The sequence below is a fragment of the Meriones unguiculatus genome, chromosome 5, assembly GCF_030254825.1.
Source record: "Meriones unguiculatus strain TT.TT164.6M chromosome 5, Bangor_MerUng_6.1, whole genome shotgun sequence".
Lineage (NCBI taxonomy): Eukaryota > Metazoa > Chordata > Mammalia > Rodentia > Muridae > Meriones > Meriones unguiculatus.
The window spans coordinates 29,110,055-29,125,721 of NC_083353.1; the positions used below are offsets into that span (position 1 = coordinate 29,110,055).

The 15,667-nt window shown below is 39.5% G+C and overlaps 1 protein-coding gene across 6 annotated transcripts in view; it reads left to right on the forward strand.

Annotated features, from left to right (window-relative positions):
* Positions 1-15,667, forward strand: part of Mctp1 (multiple C2 and transmembrane domain containing 1) — a 564,452-nt gene that overhangs the window by 364,643 nt on the left and 184,142 nt on the right. For all 6 annotated transcript variants that reach the window (XM_060383587.1, XM_060383590.1, XM_060383588.1 and 3 more), the window contains one exon: positions 858-988. In XM_060383587.1, coding sequence (XP_060239570.1) covers positions 858-988 — 131 coding nt within the window. The remainder of the gene's footprint in view (positions 1-857; positions 989-15,667) is intronic.

Below are 15,667 nucleotides of genomic sequence, written 5' to 3' on the forward strand. Positions count from 1 at the left end.
TGATCTTTCTGTCCATGATGAATTGCAGATTAATTTCAGATTATGAACTTTAAAGTTGTGGTTCATTTGCATTACCTTTGCATATCACATACATCATTGCTTTCAAACTCTTCACCTCTAAGGATCTGTCTGTCATACATAAAAAAAAAAGAGAAAAGGCCACTACATATGACCTGCAAAAAAGAGAGAGAGAGAGAGAATGCCAAAAGAAACAAATGTGAGTATGGCCTAACCAAATGCTAAAAGGAATGTTCTAGCACTTTAATATTGGTTACTTTGTTTGTTGATTCACGGGGTTTCATCTCTGAATACTTGAAATCACAAAATTGCAGTCTAGACATCATGTTGCTTATGCAACACAAGGAGCACACACGTTTCCCCGTGTGTGAAGGGGAAGCACTTCAGCAGTGCTGAGTAGTGAAGGCAAAGCGTGCTAACCCACCCGAGGCCCCCACTTAGCTCACTCTCTGTTTCTCGTGCACTTTAAACACAAGAGAGCAAGAGGGAAACAGGAACTCTGGGAATTTTCATCTTTCTTTATTACAAGATAACTGATTAATGTTCTTCAGTCAGAAACTGTGACTGAATAAATGAGTTATTTCATGGACAGGCTATCTTGTCTTTGTATTTCATACTTTGCATAGGCTCTAGAAGATAGTCGGGGCTTACTCCTGATTTCTCTGGACATGACCATAAAAGTCTACTCATCAACAAAGATGCTACAAGTTCGCTGACTGGCATTATACACATACGCCCCTTTGGTTGAACAAACTATTGCCTTTAAGATTTTCTACATAGTGTCTCAAGCTGCTTCTTAAATCCTACTATTGATAAAACAATAACTTTTGGCTTTCCAGATTATGCCGAAAACTTTGAATCCTCAGTGGAGGGAGCAATTTGATTTCCATCTCTATGAAGAAAGAGGAGGGATCATAGACATCACTGCCTGGGACAAAGATGCTGGGAAAAGGGATGATTTTATTGGAAGGTTTGTAAGACCTTAGATATGGCAAGTTTGTGTTGAAAGAATATTTTCTGTAGATTTGGTTGTTGTCAACAATGTTTACCATTTTGAAAGAAGGAAACTTCCCGTTACAGCACAGCTTAAAACTCAAAAACATAGATTCAAAGAATGGCCAGTAGGTGGCAGCTTTGCCTAGTTGATGGACAGGCTATTCCAATTAGATACTCAGAGATTTTCTCCAGATGTCAGAATTACTGCACACAAAAGTTATGGGAGTTGGAAAAGAGGAATTTCATCTGATATGGGACACTTATAGGGACAAAGAACACATTCAAGGCTGGAAAATGACCTGCAGTAATGTCTGTTTTCACAAGGCACATTGTGACCGTAAAATGCATTATTTCCTACAACTCCCCACAAGAATCCTTGTAATCTCTTAGGAGTTCGTAAACCTGTAAAGAGTTCCAGAACTTTAGAAAAGGAAGAACACAGCTGAGGCAGAGCCATGTTAATCTGATAACACAGCAAAATGCATTCTGAGGCTTGCATGACATTTCTCTACAAAGTCAAGGTTCCTTGGGTCGACTACTTGAATGATAGGAATTGTGTTCTGTTACAAAGCCTATGTTTATATTTTTTTGACAGTTACATATGTGCATTGTAGCAAAGTGTGTGGAAACTTGCCAGAGTGGAAAAAAGCAGGGTGTGCAGATGGGCTTGTTACTTCAAAGAATCTTTCTTCGCTGTTGTTCACAGGCATTCCAAGTCACTGAACTTACAATCCGAACAGAATTTATCATTCCCAGAGTAAAGGGAACTTTCGAATAAAAGTGAAAACAGGAATCCGACCTATGATACTTGGCTCTTCGATTTGATTTAGATGGTTCTGACACACCTATTTAAGCAGTAGCTGTCACCATATGCTTGTAAAATAGGAGATGAGCTAAATTTCAGCTGACCATTCATACCTTACTTGTAAATAAAGTTGGGAACACAACGGTGGTCTAGGAACTGCATTGTAATTCAGTCCTTTGAAAGCAGAGATCTGTGTTTCACTATGCTCCTCAGGAAAAACACTGCCCTCAGAGTTTTCTGGGGTCCACTCGGTAGTCTGCAGTGTCTCCCCCTAGCTTAAGGCAATGTGTACCTGCAGCCTCAGAATCGCTTGACTGTGGCTGTGGATTTGATGTCATCTCTCCTTACCCTGTGATCTCATTCGGGGAGTTAGAATCCAGCTGCTCTGTGAACAGTCACTTCTTTTTCATAGTTTACAGCAACAGTTTCTTTGGTTATCAGATAACAAAAGTGTAACCGCTCACTCAATACTTTATAGTCCAACTTTCTAGAAGGAAGAGGGCTGCACTCTAAAACCCACTGGCTTCTGCTCTGGCTGCTGTCTACATGAAATTCTTCTTTTCCCTTTTCTGTTTTTATTTCATAATGACAAGTATCATTTGTGCACTTCTCCCCTTGGGGAGAATTTCCAACTTTGGATATTGCAAAATATTGCAGCCCATTTTATGACACTCTGAAGTTAGCCATCAGCTCCCATCACCCAAGTCTGTTCTTTCAGAGTTCTCCTCTGTTCTTTCCTAACACGAAAAATATCAGAGTCACCTTTTCCTTCTTTCTATCTTCTCACATTCATCAAACACAGCAGCAGTCTGGTCTTTCATCAAGGCTATAGCTGGATGAAACGAAGATCTCCCATGAGACTCACCTCTTTAAAAAAATACATATTCTTCCAGCATCGAGCTGTAAGAGGAGCCTTCAACACATAGACCTGCGGGAGCCCCTCATCAGCTCTATCACTGTAACTTCAGGTTGGCAACCACCTGCTTTCATGAATACCAGTAGGCTTTGCCATTTTTAAATCTCCTTTATTTGGGGTTCCTAATGTATCTTTCTTCCCATCCTCCCCAACCCCTTCTAGCACCATTACACCAGATAGGAGAGAAAAGTGGTTAATAGGGACGAAGGATGTGGACAGTTTTAGAAGTAGTTCCTTGGGATGATTCCACTCTTCATCATCATCACTTTTCATCCACCAATCAAACAGCAAACCAGCAATCCCTCAGTAGCAAAAACAGCAACAAGGTCCAGCAACAGCAGCAGCAGGATTCAGCAGAAGTGGCACAAATGTAGCAACAAATGTCCTTGTACAGTGGAGCATCTTTTGGGTATATGCCCAGGAGTAGTATAGGTGGGTTTTGAGGGAGAACTATTTCCAGTTTTCTGAGAGAGCACCAGATTGATTTCCAACATGGTTGTACAAGTTTACGTTCCCACCAGCAATGGAGAAGGGTTCCCCTTTCTCCACATCCTCTCTAGCAGTTTTTGATCTTAGCCATTCTGACCTGTGTGAGATAGAATCTCAGAGTCATTTTGATTTGCATTTCTGTGATGACTAATGAGCATTTCTTTAAGTGCCTTTCAGCATTCAAGACTCTTCTATAAATTCTCAGTTTAGCTTTGTACCCCATTTTTAACTGGATTATTTGATTTGTTAGTGTTTAATTTCTTAAGTTCTTTCCATATTTTGGATATCAGCCCTCTATCAGACGTAGGGTTGGTGAAGCTCTTTTCCCAATCTCTAGGCTGCCATCTTATTCTATTGACAATGTCAATTCTAAGTCAATGTTCTTTGACTTACAGTTTCATGAGGTCCCATTTATTAATTGTTGATCTCAGAGCCTGTGCTGTTGGTGTTCTGTTCAGAAAGTTGTCTCCTATGCCAATGAGTTCCAGACTTTACCCCACTTTGTCTTCTAATAGATTTAGAGTATCTGATTTTATGTCAAGGTCTTTGATCCACTTGGACTTGCGTTATGTGCAGGGTGATAAATATGAGTCTATTTGCATTTTCTATATGCAGACATCCAGTTAGACCAGCACCATTTGTTGAAGATGCTTTATTTTTTCCATTGTATGGTTTTGTCTTCTTTGTCAAAAATCAAGGGTCCATAGGAGTATGGGTTTATTTCTGACCTCATAAAATATGTTTGCCAATGTTCCTTCTGTTTCTATTTTGTGGAATAGTTTGAGGAGTACTGGTATTATTTCTTCTTTGAGAGTTTGGTAGAATTCTGTTCTAGAACCATCTTGCTCAGGGCTCTTGTTCATTAGGAGGCTTTTTAATGAATGCTTCTATTTCCGTGGAGGTTATAGGTCTCTAAATTGTTAACTTGATCTTGATTTAACTTTGGTAAGTGGTATCTAACATCATTCATTTCCTTTATATTTTCCAGTTTTGTGGTATATAGGTTTTTGAAGTACAATCTAATGATTTTTGGATTTCCTCAGTGTCTGTTGTTATATGCCCCTTTTCATTTCTGATTTTATTAATTTGGATATTCTCTCTGTGTCTTTTAGTTAGTTTGGCTAAGGGTTTATCTGTCTTCTTGATTTTTCTCAAAGAACCAGTTCTAAGTTTTGTTGATTCTTTGTACTTGTCTCTTTGTTTCTAGGTTATTGATTTCAGCCCTGGGTTTGATTATTTCCTACTGTCATACTCTTGGGTGTGTTTGCTTCCTTTTCTCTAGAGCTTCCAGGTGAGCTGTTAAGTAGGTAGTAAGAGCTCTCTTCACTTTCTTTATGAAGGCACTTAGCACTATGAACTTTCCTCTTAGCACTGCTTTCATTGTGTCTCATAAGTTTGGGTATATTGTGCTTTTATTTTCATTCAATTCTAGAAAGTCTTTAATTTCTTTCTTTATTTCCTTCCTGATCCCTTAGTTATTAAGCAGAAAGTTGTTCAGTTTCCATGATGTTGTAAGCATTCTGTTGTTTCTATTGTTGTTGAAGTCTACTTTTAATCCATGGTGGTCTAATATAAAACAAAGTGTTATTTCAATTTTCTTCTATTTGTTGAGATTTGTTTTGTGTCTGAATATGTGGTCAAATTTGGAGAAGGTTCCATGAAGTGCTGAGAAGAAGGTATACACTTTTGTGTTTGGATGGAATGTTCTGTAGATGTCTGTCCAGTTGACTCATAATGTTGATTTGTTTCATTATTTCTGTTTAGTTTCCATCTCAATGATCTGTCCGTTGGTGAGAAAGACAAACTCTCGTACTGTTGAGGTGGAGTTCGATGTGTGATTTAAGCTTTAATGTTTACAAGTACAAGGGTGCCCTTGTACTTAGGGCATAAGTGTTCAGAATTGAGACATCATCTTGGTTGATTTTTCCTTTGATGAGTATGAAGTGAACTTCCCCATCTCTTTTAATTAATTTTCGTTGAAAGTCTATTTTATTAGAAATTACAATAGCTACTTCAGCTTGCTTCTTGTGTCCGTGTGCTTGAAAAACCTTTTTCCATTCCTTTGTTCTGTGGTAATGTCTATCGTTGTTGCTGAGGTTTGTTTCTTGTATGCAACAGAATGATGGGTCCTGTTTACTCTCCCATTCTGTTAACCTGTGTTTTAGTTTTATTGGGGAGTTGAAGCCATTGATGTTGAGAGATATTAAAGAACAGTTGTTGTTATTTCCTGTTATTTGGATGTTGGTGGTGGAAGAGTGTGTGTGTGTGAGTGTGTGTGTGTGTGAGTGTGTGTGTGTGTGGTGTGTGCGCCTTCCCTCTTTTGGTTTTGCTGTTGTAGGATTATTTATTTCTGTATTTTCCTGGGTGTGATTAGCCTCCTGCTGTTGGAGTTTTCCCTCTACCATCTTCTGTAGGGCCAGGTTTGTGAATAGGTATTGTTTCAATTTGTTTTTGGCACGAAATATCTTGTTTTCTATGATGATTAAAAGTCTTCCATGGTATAGTAGTCGGGGCTGATATCTGTGGTCTCTTGTGTCTATAAGATATCTGCCCAAAGAAGTACTCAGAACTCAGAAAAAAAGTCAGTTAATTAAGAGGTTTGGTAAAATTTCCATGAGAGAAAACTATTTGAAATGTAATATTGGTGGCCTGTATGGTTACTATCCAGATTGAGTGTGCTACAAGCTCTCCTTGCTTTCTCTGTGCTCTTTATATTCATGTCAGGAGTTTCACTTCCTTAGTCATTGGCAGAGCTAGCATCACCGAGGCTGAAAGCTCTGGGAATGATTCTGTGTTCTTGTTGTTGCTGAGGTTTTCACTAATCTTTTCAGGGGTAAAACCTTCCTCTTCTCTCTCTTTCTCTACAGATACTCCATATGTGACTATTAAACATGGGTATTTGGGGACATGTAATCATATCCCCAGAGAAACAGCTGCAGGCACAGTGAGTAGGCCTGTGGCAGCTGTGGAGAGCAATGGGTCCTGCTTGCATAACTGTTCTGAGGAAGGTGTGCTTGATCAACAGAGACTGAAAAATGGAGAAGTGTTTGATCAATAGAGATTTTTTAAAAAATGGTTCTTGGAAAGATGGTATCAGGAATTGATAGGTACATATCAGGAGCAGAGTTTTTTTGTTTTTGTTTTTGGTACAATAAGCATGTCTCTGCCAGCAATTAAAAAGTGTTATGACAGAGGGGTGCTATTTGATGAATGAACTTATATTCACAAGTGGTCAATTTGTATCTCACCTTGAATAACTGTGTAACTTCATTTTCTGCCAACTAGGTATGTGCTCATATTTACAAGATATGCCTGGCTAGATGTTTATTTTTGGCTTGCTGAAATTGTGCTTTGTAGTGCAAACTAAGGGGGAAAAACTATTGCATGCTTTTTGTAATGATGGGGCTTCTATAATATTTATGTTATGATTACTTCAAATAAAACAACCAATGATGTCTCTTCAAAAAAAAAAAAAGATATCTGCTCAAGCCCTTTTGGAGTTTATAGTGAGAAGTCAGGTGGAATACTGATAGGTCTGCCCCTCTATGGGACTTGGCCTTTTTCCCTTAAAGCTTTTAATATTCTTTCTTTGTTTTGTACATTTAGTGTTTTGATTATTATGTGAGAAGAGAATTTTCTTTTCAGTACTGTGGTTGAATAAAACCTTGAAAGTTAGCATTTACAGATTCTACTGAGATCTCTCCTAGTATAACCCATTCTCCTTGACATCAAGTATAAACTAGTTGTTGGCTAGCATACAGTATCTAACTCTGTGGCTTCTTTTCCCATTGTGTTCACAATTTCATCATGATGATGTATGGGAGGTTACAACAATTTGTTGTTTTAGTTTTCATAAAAGCACATTAAGAAAGAACGGAGGTTAGCACTGACAATGATGACTGTTTTTGCACTTGTAAGCCATCGTTACACATAGCTCAACATGAGGCTATAGAAGGAACATGAGTATCATGCTAGTTCTGCTTATATGAAGAACAAAGCCAAGATTTGTTAAGAGGCTGCTCAGTGATTATGCTCATGGAGTGACTGACCTAGGGTACACACCCAAGTCCTCTGACTCTAAATTTCCCCTTCACCTTACCACAGTTTGTATTCAGCATGTCTTCTGAAAGCCTTTTACTCCTCAGTAAAATAGTAAGTAGTCAGTAAACCAATTTAGATGATGTTCATCATAATGCAAGTTTGAACAACAAATCTTACCTGTTGTTGAATGACAGATATCAAGTGAAGGTGAATTAATGTTAATCTATAGGTCATTATTTAACTTTCTGATTACCTGCATTTTGGCAGGCAAGACAGACATCCACCTCTATAGTGTTCAGCTAATAAATCCCTGTGACTGTTAAACTTTCATGCAGAGCAATAATCTGAACAAATTGGTTGCTGACAGCTGAGGTAAATTGCCAAGAATGAGGGCTGTTAGGGAGCAAATGAACATACAAAATAAGTAAGTCCTATAGCATGCAAGGTTTTTTTCGGTTGGAGATCTGTAATCTAATATGGCAAGATTTATGATATTATTTATTAGTGTGAAAAATGCATATCATCTTTGAAGTGGCATTGATTTGGGGATATATGTATGTCATCAGAACCTTTGTGTCAGTACTTCAGTACAACAAAGTGTTCCCAGTGTAACCTTGAGTAGAAAGTGTAAGAAAAGTTTTACTAAATGATATATGATTTTTTAAAAAACTTATTCTAAGTTGGCAAATTCTATGCAAAGAACTCAAATTATATAGCGTGAAGTATGCAGCATGAAACAACTCTCTAATTTTGGAAAGGGAGGATGGGATATGAGGTAAGCACAGGTGTTCAGGCATAGCGTCGAGTAGGAGGAAAACAGCCTTTGACCTTGAATCTCAACTTATCAGTGCATTTGCATATTCAAGACACCATGATTCCGATTTGGGTATTTATTTGTAACATCAAAATTAGAATGACCCTTGCTTCCTACATAAACAAACCAAGTAAAACCACACTGCATTATCAACAGGCAGCATGGAGATGGTGAGACAGAAAATTTAAACTAATGAATTCTTTTATTAAGTTATTATACTTTTCACTGATTTCCTAACTGCAGATTTATGTAATGGGGTATTCCTTAGCATGATGGATAGAATTTAAACTCATTATAATCTTTTGTTCATGACTTATTATTTCTTCTGAAAGTTTTGCATTTGTGCTCATTTCAATATTTCCTAAGTAATGGGCAAAGTTGCCAGTATCGTTTCTGGGTACCACGACATGTAGATCAGTGGTTTTACTTCAAGACGATGAGTAGGGAATGTTACAAGTTTATAGAAGTATACTCTGATAGAAAAATCTCCCCAAAACAACTGAAACATTGTGACTTCGGACAACAGAAACTCAACCATGTTATTTCACACTTAATGTCTGAGGTGGACACAACCTTCTGGATAGTCATGAACTTTGGGAACAAATCAGTGGTTCCCTGCTGGATCCTTTCCATTACAAACATTCCAAAGAAGTCTGAGCTATACTGACTCATAACATAAGAATCTGTAACATTTTACGGACTGTTGATTATAGTAATATAAAGTGGTTCTCATATATTAGGACATTTTTTAAAGCTTCATATAACTTACTATAAATTTGGTTTTCAAAAAAGTATGAAAAATTGTTGTTGTTTTTCAAATACCTCTTCCCAAAGGAAATCCTAGAGATTTTAAAAGGAAGAGATTGTCTTCCTTTTAAAAAGGTTCATTTTAAAATATCATGCTAATCAAGATGGCTTCAAAATATCTAGCTAGTGCTTCAGGTATAAGTTACACTTTGAAATTCATTATTAAAGAAAACGGATATAAATCTCTGTTGCAAATGTTCTGCTTGATAAGTTGCATTGTTTTGGCTGACTTTCTGATAGGGCTGATTATACCTCCCATGATTTCTGACTCATATTGTGTCTGACACAGATCATGAGTGGGCGTGGAAGTGTCATCACTCCAGATTTTCACCGTAGATGTTCTCCTGGGCGTGTTCAATTAGCATTAGTTTCAACCTACAGTTGTTTAACAAGGGTATTTTTAAGCCACTTGTGCATTTTGTGAAGACTGGCATAGTTAAAACTAGATGATATAATTCTTGAATCCAGTTGCTAGGGCCTGTAGGAAGTGGAGTTCGGTGTGAACAAGCCTCGCTCTAGACTCCACATTTGGTGTGCAGTCTGCCAGGTCAGTGTGTTTACCCACCATCAGGGAAGTCTGAGCTCTTATTTCTTAGTAAAAAAAACAATGACTTTAAAAGCTCCAACATCTACTTCTTGTCCCCCTGAGAGTCATTCCAACGCAGCAGGGGTGCTAATCACAGGGCTGTCTCATCTGCGAAGACACTGCCATCAGTTCCAGGGTGGCAGAGGCAAGGCATGGAGAGGAAGATTCGACAGGGACCCAGCCTCCTCCTGCAGTCCTCAGGGACTTGTGATTCAGTTAACACGAGTCATCTTTCTCCCACGTGGCTAAACGATCCAAATGTATATATGTTATATAGTCAAGTTGTGATAAACAAGTTAGAAAACATGACTCAAGCTCCTTCGTCTATGAACCTCAATTTTCTCACCTTTGGAAAGCAGCAATAGCCCTCTGAAATCTCCTTCAGTGTTAATACTAGTTTGGCTATTATATTAACTGACTGACTGGTTAATGGGTGAGTTGGTTTTGGGGACAGATAGTTCAAAGTTCAAACAAAAGTAAAGATGATAGCGTAACTTTTCAAATTATCTTTTATTTTGTGTTCTTACTATAGCTAAGAGAAAGCATTTTCCCTTGAATTTCTGCCTGATAAGTTAAGTGAGCTGGGTGTAACAATACTCACCTTTAACCCCAGAAGTAACTAGGAAGGCAAAAGCAGGTAGATCTCTGTGAGTCTGAGCCATCCTGGTCTATATGACAGGTTCCAAGCTACCCAGAGCTACATATAGACCCTGTCTCAAAATAAAATAAATAAATATAAAGCACAAAGAGCTTAAGTGATTTGCTTAGTATCATAATATAAATGACTTCTGAACCCTTGAGCATGTATGCATGTACCTTGCTCATAGCAACACCAAATGGGTGGTATTCAGTGTTCTAAAGATAAAGATATGAAAACCTAGGTTTAAAATGGGAACCCCTAGAAAATGAAGGGCATCTGACATATGGACACCAAGCAGTGAGTCAACAAATGGGTGAGTAAGATGAGTGGTAGAAATAAGTCAGAGGGGGAGAGGGAGGGAGAGAGAGAGGAGGAGGAGGAAAGGAAGGAAGGAAGGAAGGAAGGAAGGAAGGAAGGAAGGAAGGAAGGAAGGAAGGAAGGAAGGAAGGAAAGAAAGAAGCCAATCTACTTTCTAGGTTAAAGGTATAGAAGTATACAATGCCCACATTAGGCATTAATTTTGTCCCTGCTGTGAAGAAGCATTGCACAGGGGAATCTTTGGCCTCTCTGAAGCTCCATTTCTTTGTAGAAAGTTTAATGCTTGCAAAGTACTAACTGGACTCGAGGTCCCATAAAAAACAAGATAGTTTCCCTAGCCTTCAGATGTTTCAGGAAGGACATATGAAAGGTATCTCAATAAGGGTTAGTAAAAGTTAGTCAATAAGGATAGGTAGAGTATCATCTCAGGCAAGAAAGATCCAGGCATGCAGAACCTGGTGAAAAATACAGGCAGCCTGGACGACATGATATGGCATGAGGACGTCACACACAAGCTGGTGATAAGCACTAGTGACAAGCTGGTGACATAGCTTGGTGAGGGCACTGCTGGATTGCTGAGGGTATTTCTTGGGGGAAGGAAGCAAGAGGAGGAATATAGTCATGCTTTTAATATCTGTAATTGGGATGTGTGTAAACTGTGTCAGTGCATTTCACTGTAGCCTGGGTTCTCTAGAAATAAACTCCAAGGCAACAGTTTGGTGCTACTGATTTACTAGGAGGTATATTCCCAGAAAGTAGGGTACCATATGGAGAATAGGAAGAAGCAGTGGGAAACAATACAACACTATGTTACTGAGCTGTTCACTGTTTTCTGTGTATCAGGGATAGACTGCCCAGCAGAGACGGGTACATGGCAGTTTGCAGTCAAGAAATAGAGAGCCATATTTTGGAATAGCCTATCAGAAGGAAGGAGGTATCTTCCTGCCTCATGATTCACTGATCCAAGGACATGCCACAGGAGACCAACCTCTTCATTGTTTCATAGGGCTCCATGGGCAGGTTTTTAGAGCATTAGTTCTGCCCAAAGACCATTTGACTTTGCCTTCAAATACAGAAATGGCCTTAGGAGCCAGAATGTCCAGGTACATGGAAGCTAGGCCTAGATGTAAAGTGGCGGCCCAGGAGAAGACCCAGTGCATTTGGCCATGTGGAAGACTTCAACCTTTCTAGAAGGTTGAGGAAGGATAGCTAGAAGAACTCGGGTACAACACCTGGTCAGGTTCGTGGTGTGAAGGTCAGCCCTTTGGGGACACAAAATCAAAGCAGCACCATGGTCAAAGCAAGTGGCTGAGGCCCCCAGAGATCAAGGCTCCTGGACTATTTACGGGATAAATTAGAGATATTTTAAACATGTTTTTTAAAGCCTATGTATAGATCCCTGCTAGAAAAAAAAAACATATAGAGTGCATTATCTTTGAGCCAAAGAGAAGAGACCATAGCCCCTTCTTTGCTGCCCCGCCATGCTGACACTGGAGGCCAGCCTGATATTCCTCACAATACGTATGAACCCAGATTACATAGATTTCTTCTTACCATTCCAGGGTCTTTTGCTTTGTTTTGTCTTGTAAGATGGCTAAGGAATAATATTCCATTACTGATAAAGTAAACTTGTTCTTTTAGGTTTTATCTTGTCGAATTGCAAAGAAAGAAAGACACAATTGTCAACATGGATAGAGTGATCACAAATCGTGAGAATAGGGACTCTGAAAATTCAGAGTTCATCCAGTTCAATTAGCTCATAACTGCTGATGAGAAAAGTGAAATTCAAGAGGGAAAGTTGTCTTGGAAAAGGTCATACAACTAATTAGTGGGAAACAGAGGGCGGGAGCTAAGGAAATGTGACTCTGGACTCTTTGTCGCTGTCAAAGTATTTTTAGAGTTCATGAATTTACATTAGTGCTTTTATAAAAATAATTTTGCATTTTCATTTTTATAATAATTTCTTATAATCGGGTGCCCTGGATAATCGCTCACTTCCGTAGTTTACCTATGATAAAGCCTTCCTTTGTGAGGAGCATATCAGTAGAGGGGAGCCAAATACAGACGCTTCATCCCACACCAATTAGGACTGTATTCACGGGGCAGTAGTCTATGCCACAAGGGTTCTGTCTCTGTACATATTTGTTCAGAAACTGAAATGGAATGGAAAATTCTTTTCTACATGCCATCCCAGCAGTCATTTGATTTGATACTCAGCAATGAAGCTGTGATGCAAACTTTATCTTCAAGTTAGCAACACAGTTTAGCTAAGTTGTAGCAAAGTTGACATTTAAAGCAGCATCGTATTCCTGGACAGAATTTTAAATAGCTAAAAAGTCTGAGTAGCCACAATGATCACCTGGCAAGCACTGAACACCCCATGTCCAGAATTTTGTTGTTCTTTCTGTTAAAAGCAGACCCTCAAAATGCTGAGACGATGCACATGGGAAACTTAGCACTTCCTATGAGCATATTCAATCTTGAAGTTTTAGTTGATGAAGAAAAAACATAATATTTTGATAAATTTATCTTGTTTACCTTTTGCTAGTGTCATGGCTTTTACATTTTAATCTGTGAAATGTTCTGTCTTATAAGAACATAGGTTGCTTCCCTCATTTATACTTGGCTTGGAACATTGAAATAAAACAATAGAATCCTATACTTGGAAACAGATGTTTTCCTATAACCAAAATGTCTGTCCATCTCTGAGAAACACTGCTAACTGCATGCTTTCCTCCAACAATGGAGATGGTCTGTGACAGCCTGAGAATGATTAGATCATTAGATCATTTCAGAAGCCCAGCTAACTGGTTGTAGCTCTGATCATAACTCTGTGTGTCCATTTTAAGTCATGGAACCTCCATGCACTGTAGTCTTTCACTTGTGGGACTCACAAATCCCTAATGCCTATTGAAACAGGTAGAGTAAGTGAAATAGGCCAGGTGCTACTTTTTAAAATTTATTTATTTAGTTATTCACTTTACGTCTGGATTGTAGCCCCCTCCCTCCTTTCCTCCCAGTTCCTCCCCTCACTTCCTCTTCCCACATTCCCCCTCTCCTCAGAAAAGAGGAATCCTCCCCAACACACACACACACACACCCAGTACATCAAACCACATCAGGACTAACTAAGCACTTCCTCCTTACAGTATCCTGGCAAGTCAGCCCCACCAAGGGGAAGTGGTTGAAAAGCATATGACAGAGACCATGTCAAAGACAGTCCCTGCTTTCCACATGAAAGACCAAGATGCACATTGAGTACATATGTGTAGGGGGCATAGGTCGAGTTCATGCATGGTTCTTGGTTGGTGCTTCAGTCTCTGTAAGGCCTCCTGGGCCCAGATTAGCTGGTTCTGTTGGTCTTCTTGTGGAGTTCTGTCTCTTCCGGATCCTTCTATCCTTCCAACCACTCTTCCACAAAGCTCCCTATGCTCTGCCCAATGTTTGGCTGTGTGTCTCTGCATCTGTTTCAATCCACTGCTCAGCAGAACCTCTCAGAGGACAGTTATGCTTGGCTGCTGTTTGCAAGCATAGTAGAGTGTCAACAGTGTCAAGGGTTGGCGCTCTCCTATCCCGTGGGTCTCAGGTTGGTCCAGGCATTGGTTGGGCATTCCCTCAAGCTCTGCTCTATCTTTACCCCTGCATATCTTAGTCCGGGTAAATTTTGGGTTGAAGTTTTTGTGGATGGGTTGGGTTTCCCCTCCCTCCACTAGGAGTGTTGTCTGGTTATAGAGTGTCCTCTTCAGTCTCCATGACCCCCGCTACTAAGGGTCTCAACTAGAATCACCTCCATATCCTCCCAGGACCCTACCCTGTTGTAGGTCTTCAGCTTGTCACAGAGATGCCCCTGCCCATGTTTTCTCTTCTCTCTGCAAGCCATCTGTCCTCCCACCTGCCTTCTCCTCACATCTGGAACAAGCAGAGTAAGCAAACTAGGCCAGCTGCTTACTAACAAACAGATTTGGTAATATTCACTAAATTTGGGGAATATTTGTCCTCTATTCAAAATTATTGTATTTAAAATCCAACTTTTGTTTGGCACAACACACATACCCACATGTGCACAGGCACACACGTATACATACAAAGGTGTGCGCATGTGCACATACACAACACATACATACTACACACAAAAAAAATAAATATACATGTGTCTGATTCCATCTGAAACCTGCCAGTTTGCAATTTCTAGAGCTGATCCTTCAGAGCACTTTCCCAACTCTGAAGCGTTGCCTGAGAAGACTCCAAAAGAAAGGAAGCATAATCATCTACAGCTCCTGTGCACGGCTGTGAGCGTGAAGGGAATTGTCAAGAGGCTTGTGTATTCCAGCCCGTTTCTATGGATGGCAATGTGGCCCCCTCTACAAGACAAAGGGAAGGAAGGGCCTGGGAGGTAGATGCTTAAAATGGGGGTGAGATGGCGAACAAAAAGAAACAAAGTGAATGAAAGACTCGTCACCGGTCCAGCTGTACCCAGCCAACGTTCTGTCTGGGTTGCATTCCCATTCCGTTACCTAGTGGGCCACTCCTGACCCAAGCCAGAGAGTTAGCCACCTTCGGGAGGGCGCTGTGGGCCAGGCACTGTGCCCAGTGCTGGAGAGAGCTCTAAAATCACGTTCCCGTTTCTCCCCTCCTCGGAGATTGCTTTTGAGTGATTGTTCTTCGCTGATGTGTTTTAGCTTTCAGGGTGGTATTGAGAACTTCATTCTAATTACAAGTAGACTGTCAGATAAAGCATTTGATATGTTTGGGCCTTTATTTATTTATTCATTTATTTATTTACCATTAAAGAGAATTAGTGACATTACTTTGAATTGAATGTTGTATTAATCAATGAGGTTTCTGATACCTATTCTTGCATTTGGTAGGTGTATTCCAGAATTGTTACAAACTAATTTCTAACTCTCATAAAAATAAGCATTTAGCACATATTTTGGGTCTAATCATCATCATTGTTAATGCTGTACGCAAAAGTAAAAGCAAATGTCAGGCTTTGACTCATGTTTAAAATCTCTTAAGAGAGACATCTTTGAGAAACTTTAAATACTGTTGTTATTATTATGCTATTATTTAAAAAGTTTAAAAACAAAACAATAAATGATAGCCGAGGAATGAAAAGAAATGCGAACGCTTCCTCTTCCTGATAGGTCCCATCTTACTTATGATACGTTGAGGACATTGGCTTTGGAATTGGCTACTTCCTAACTTTCCCTTCATTTTTGGTATGGGTACACGAG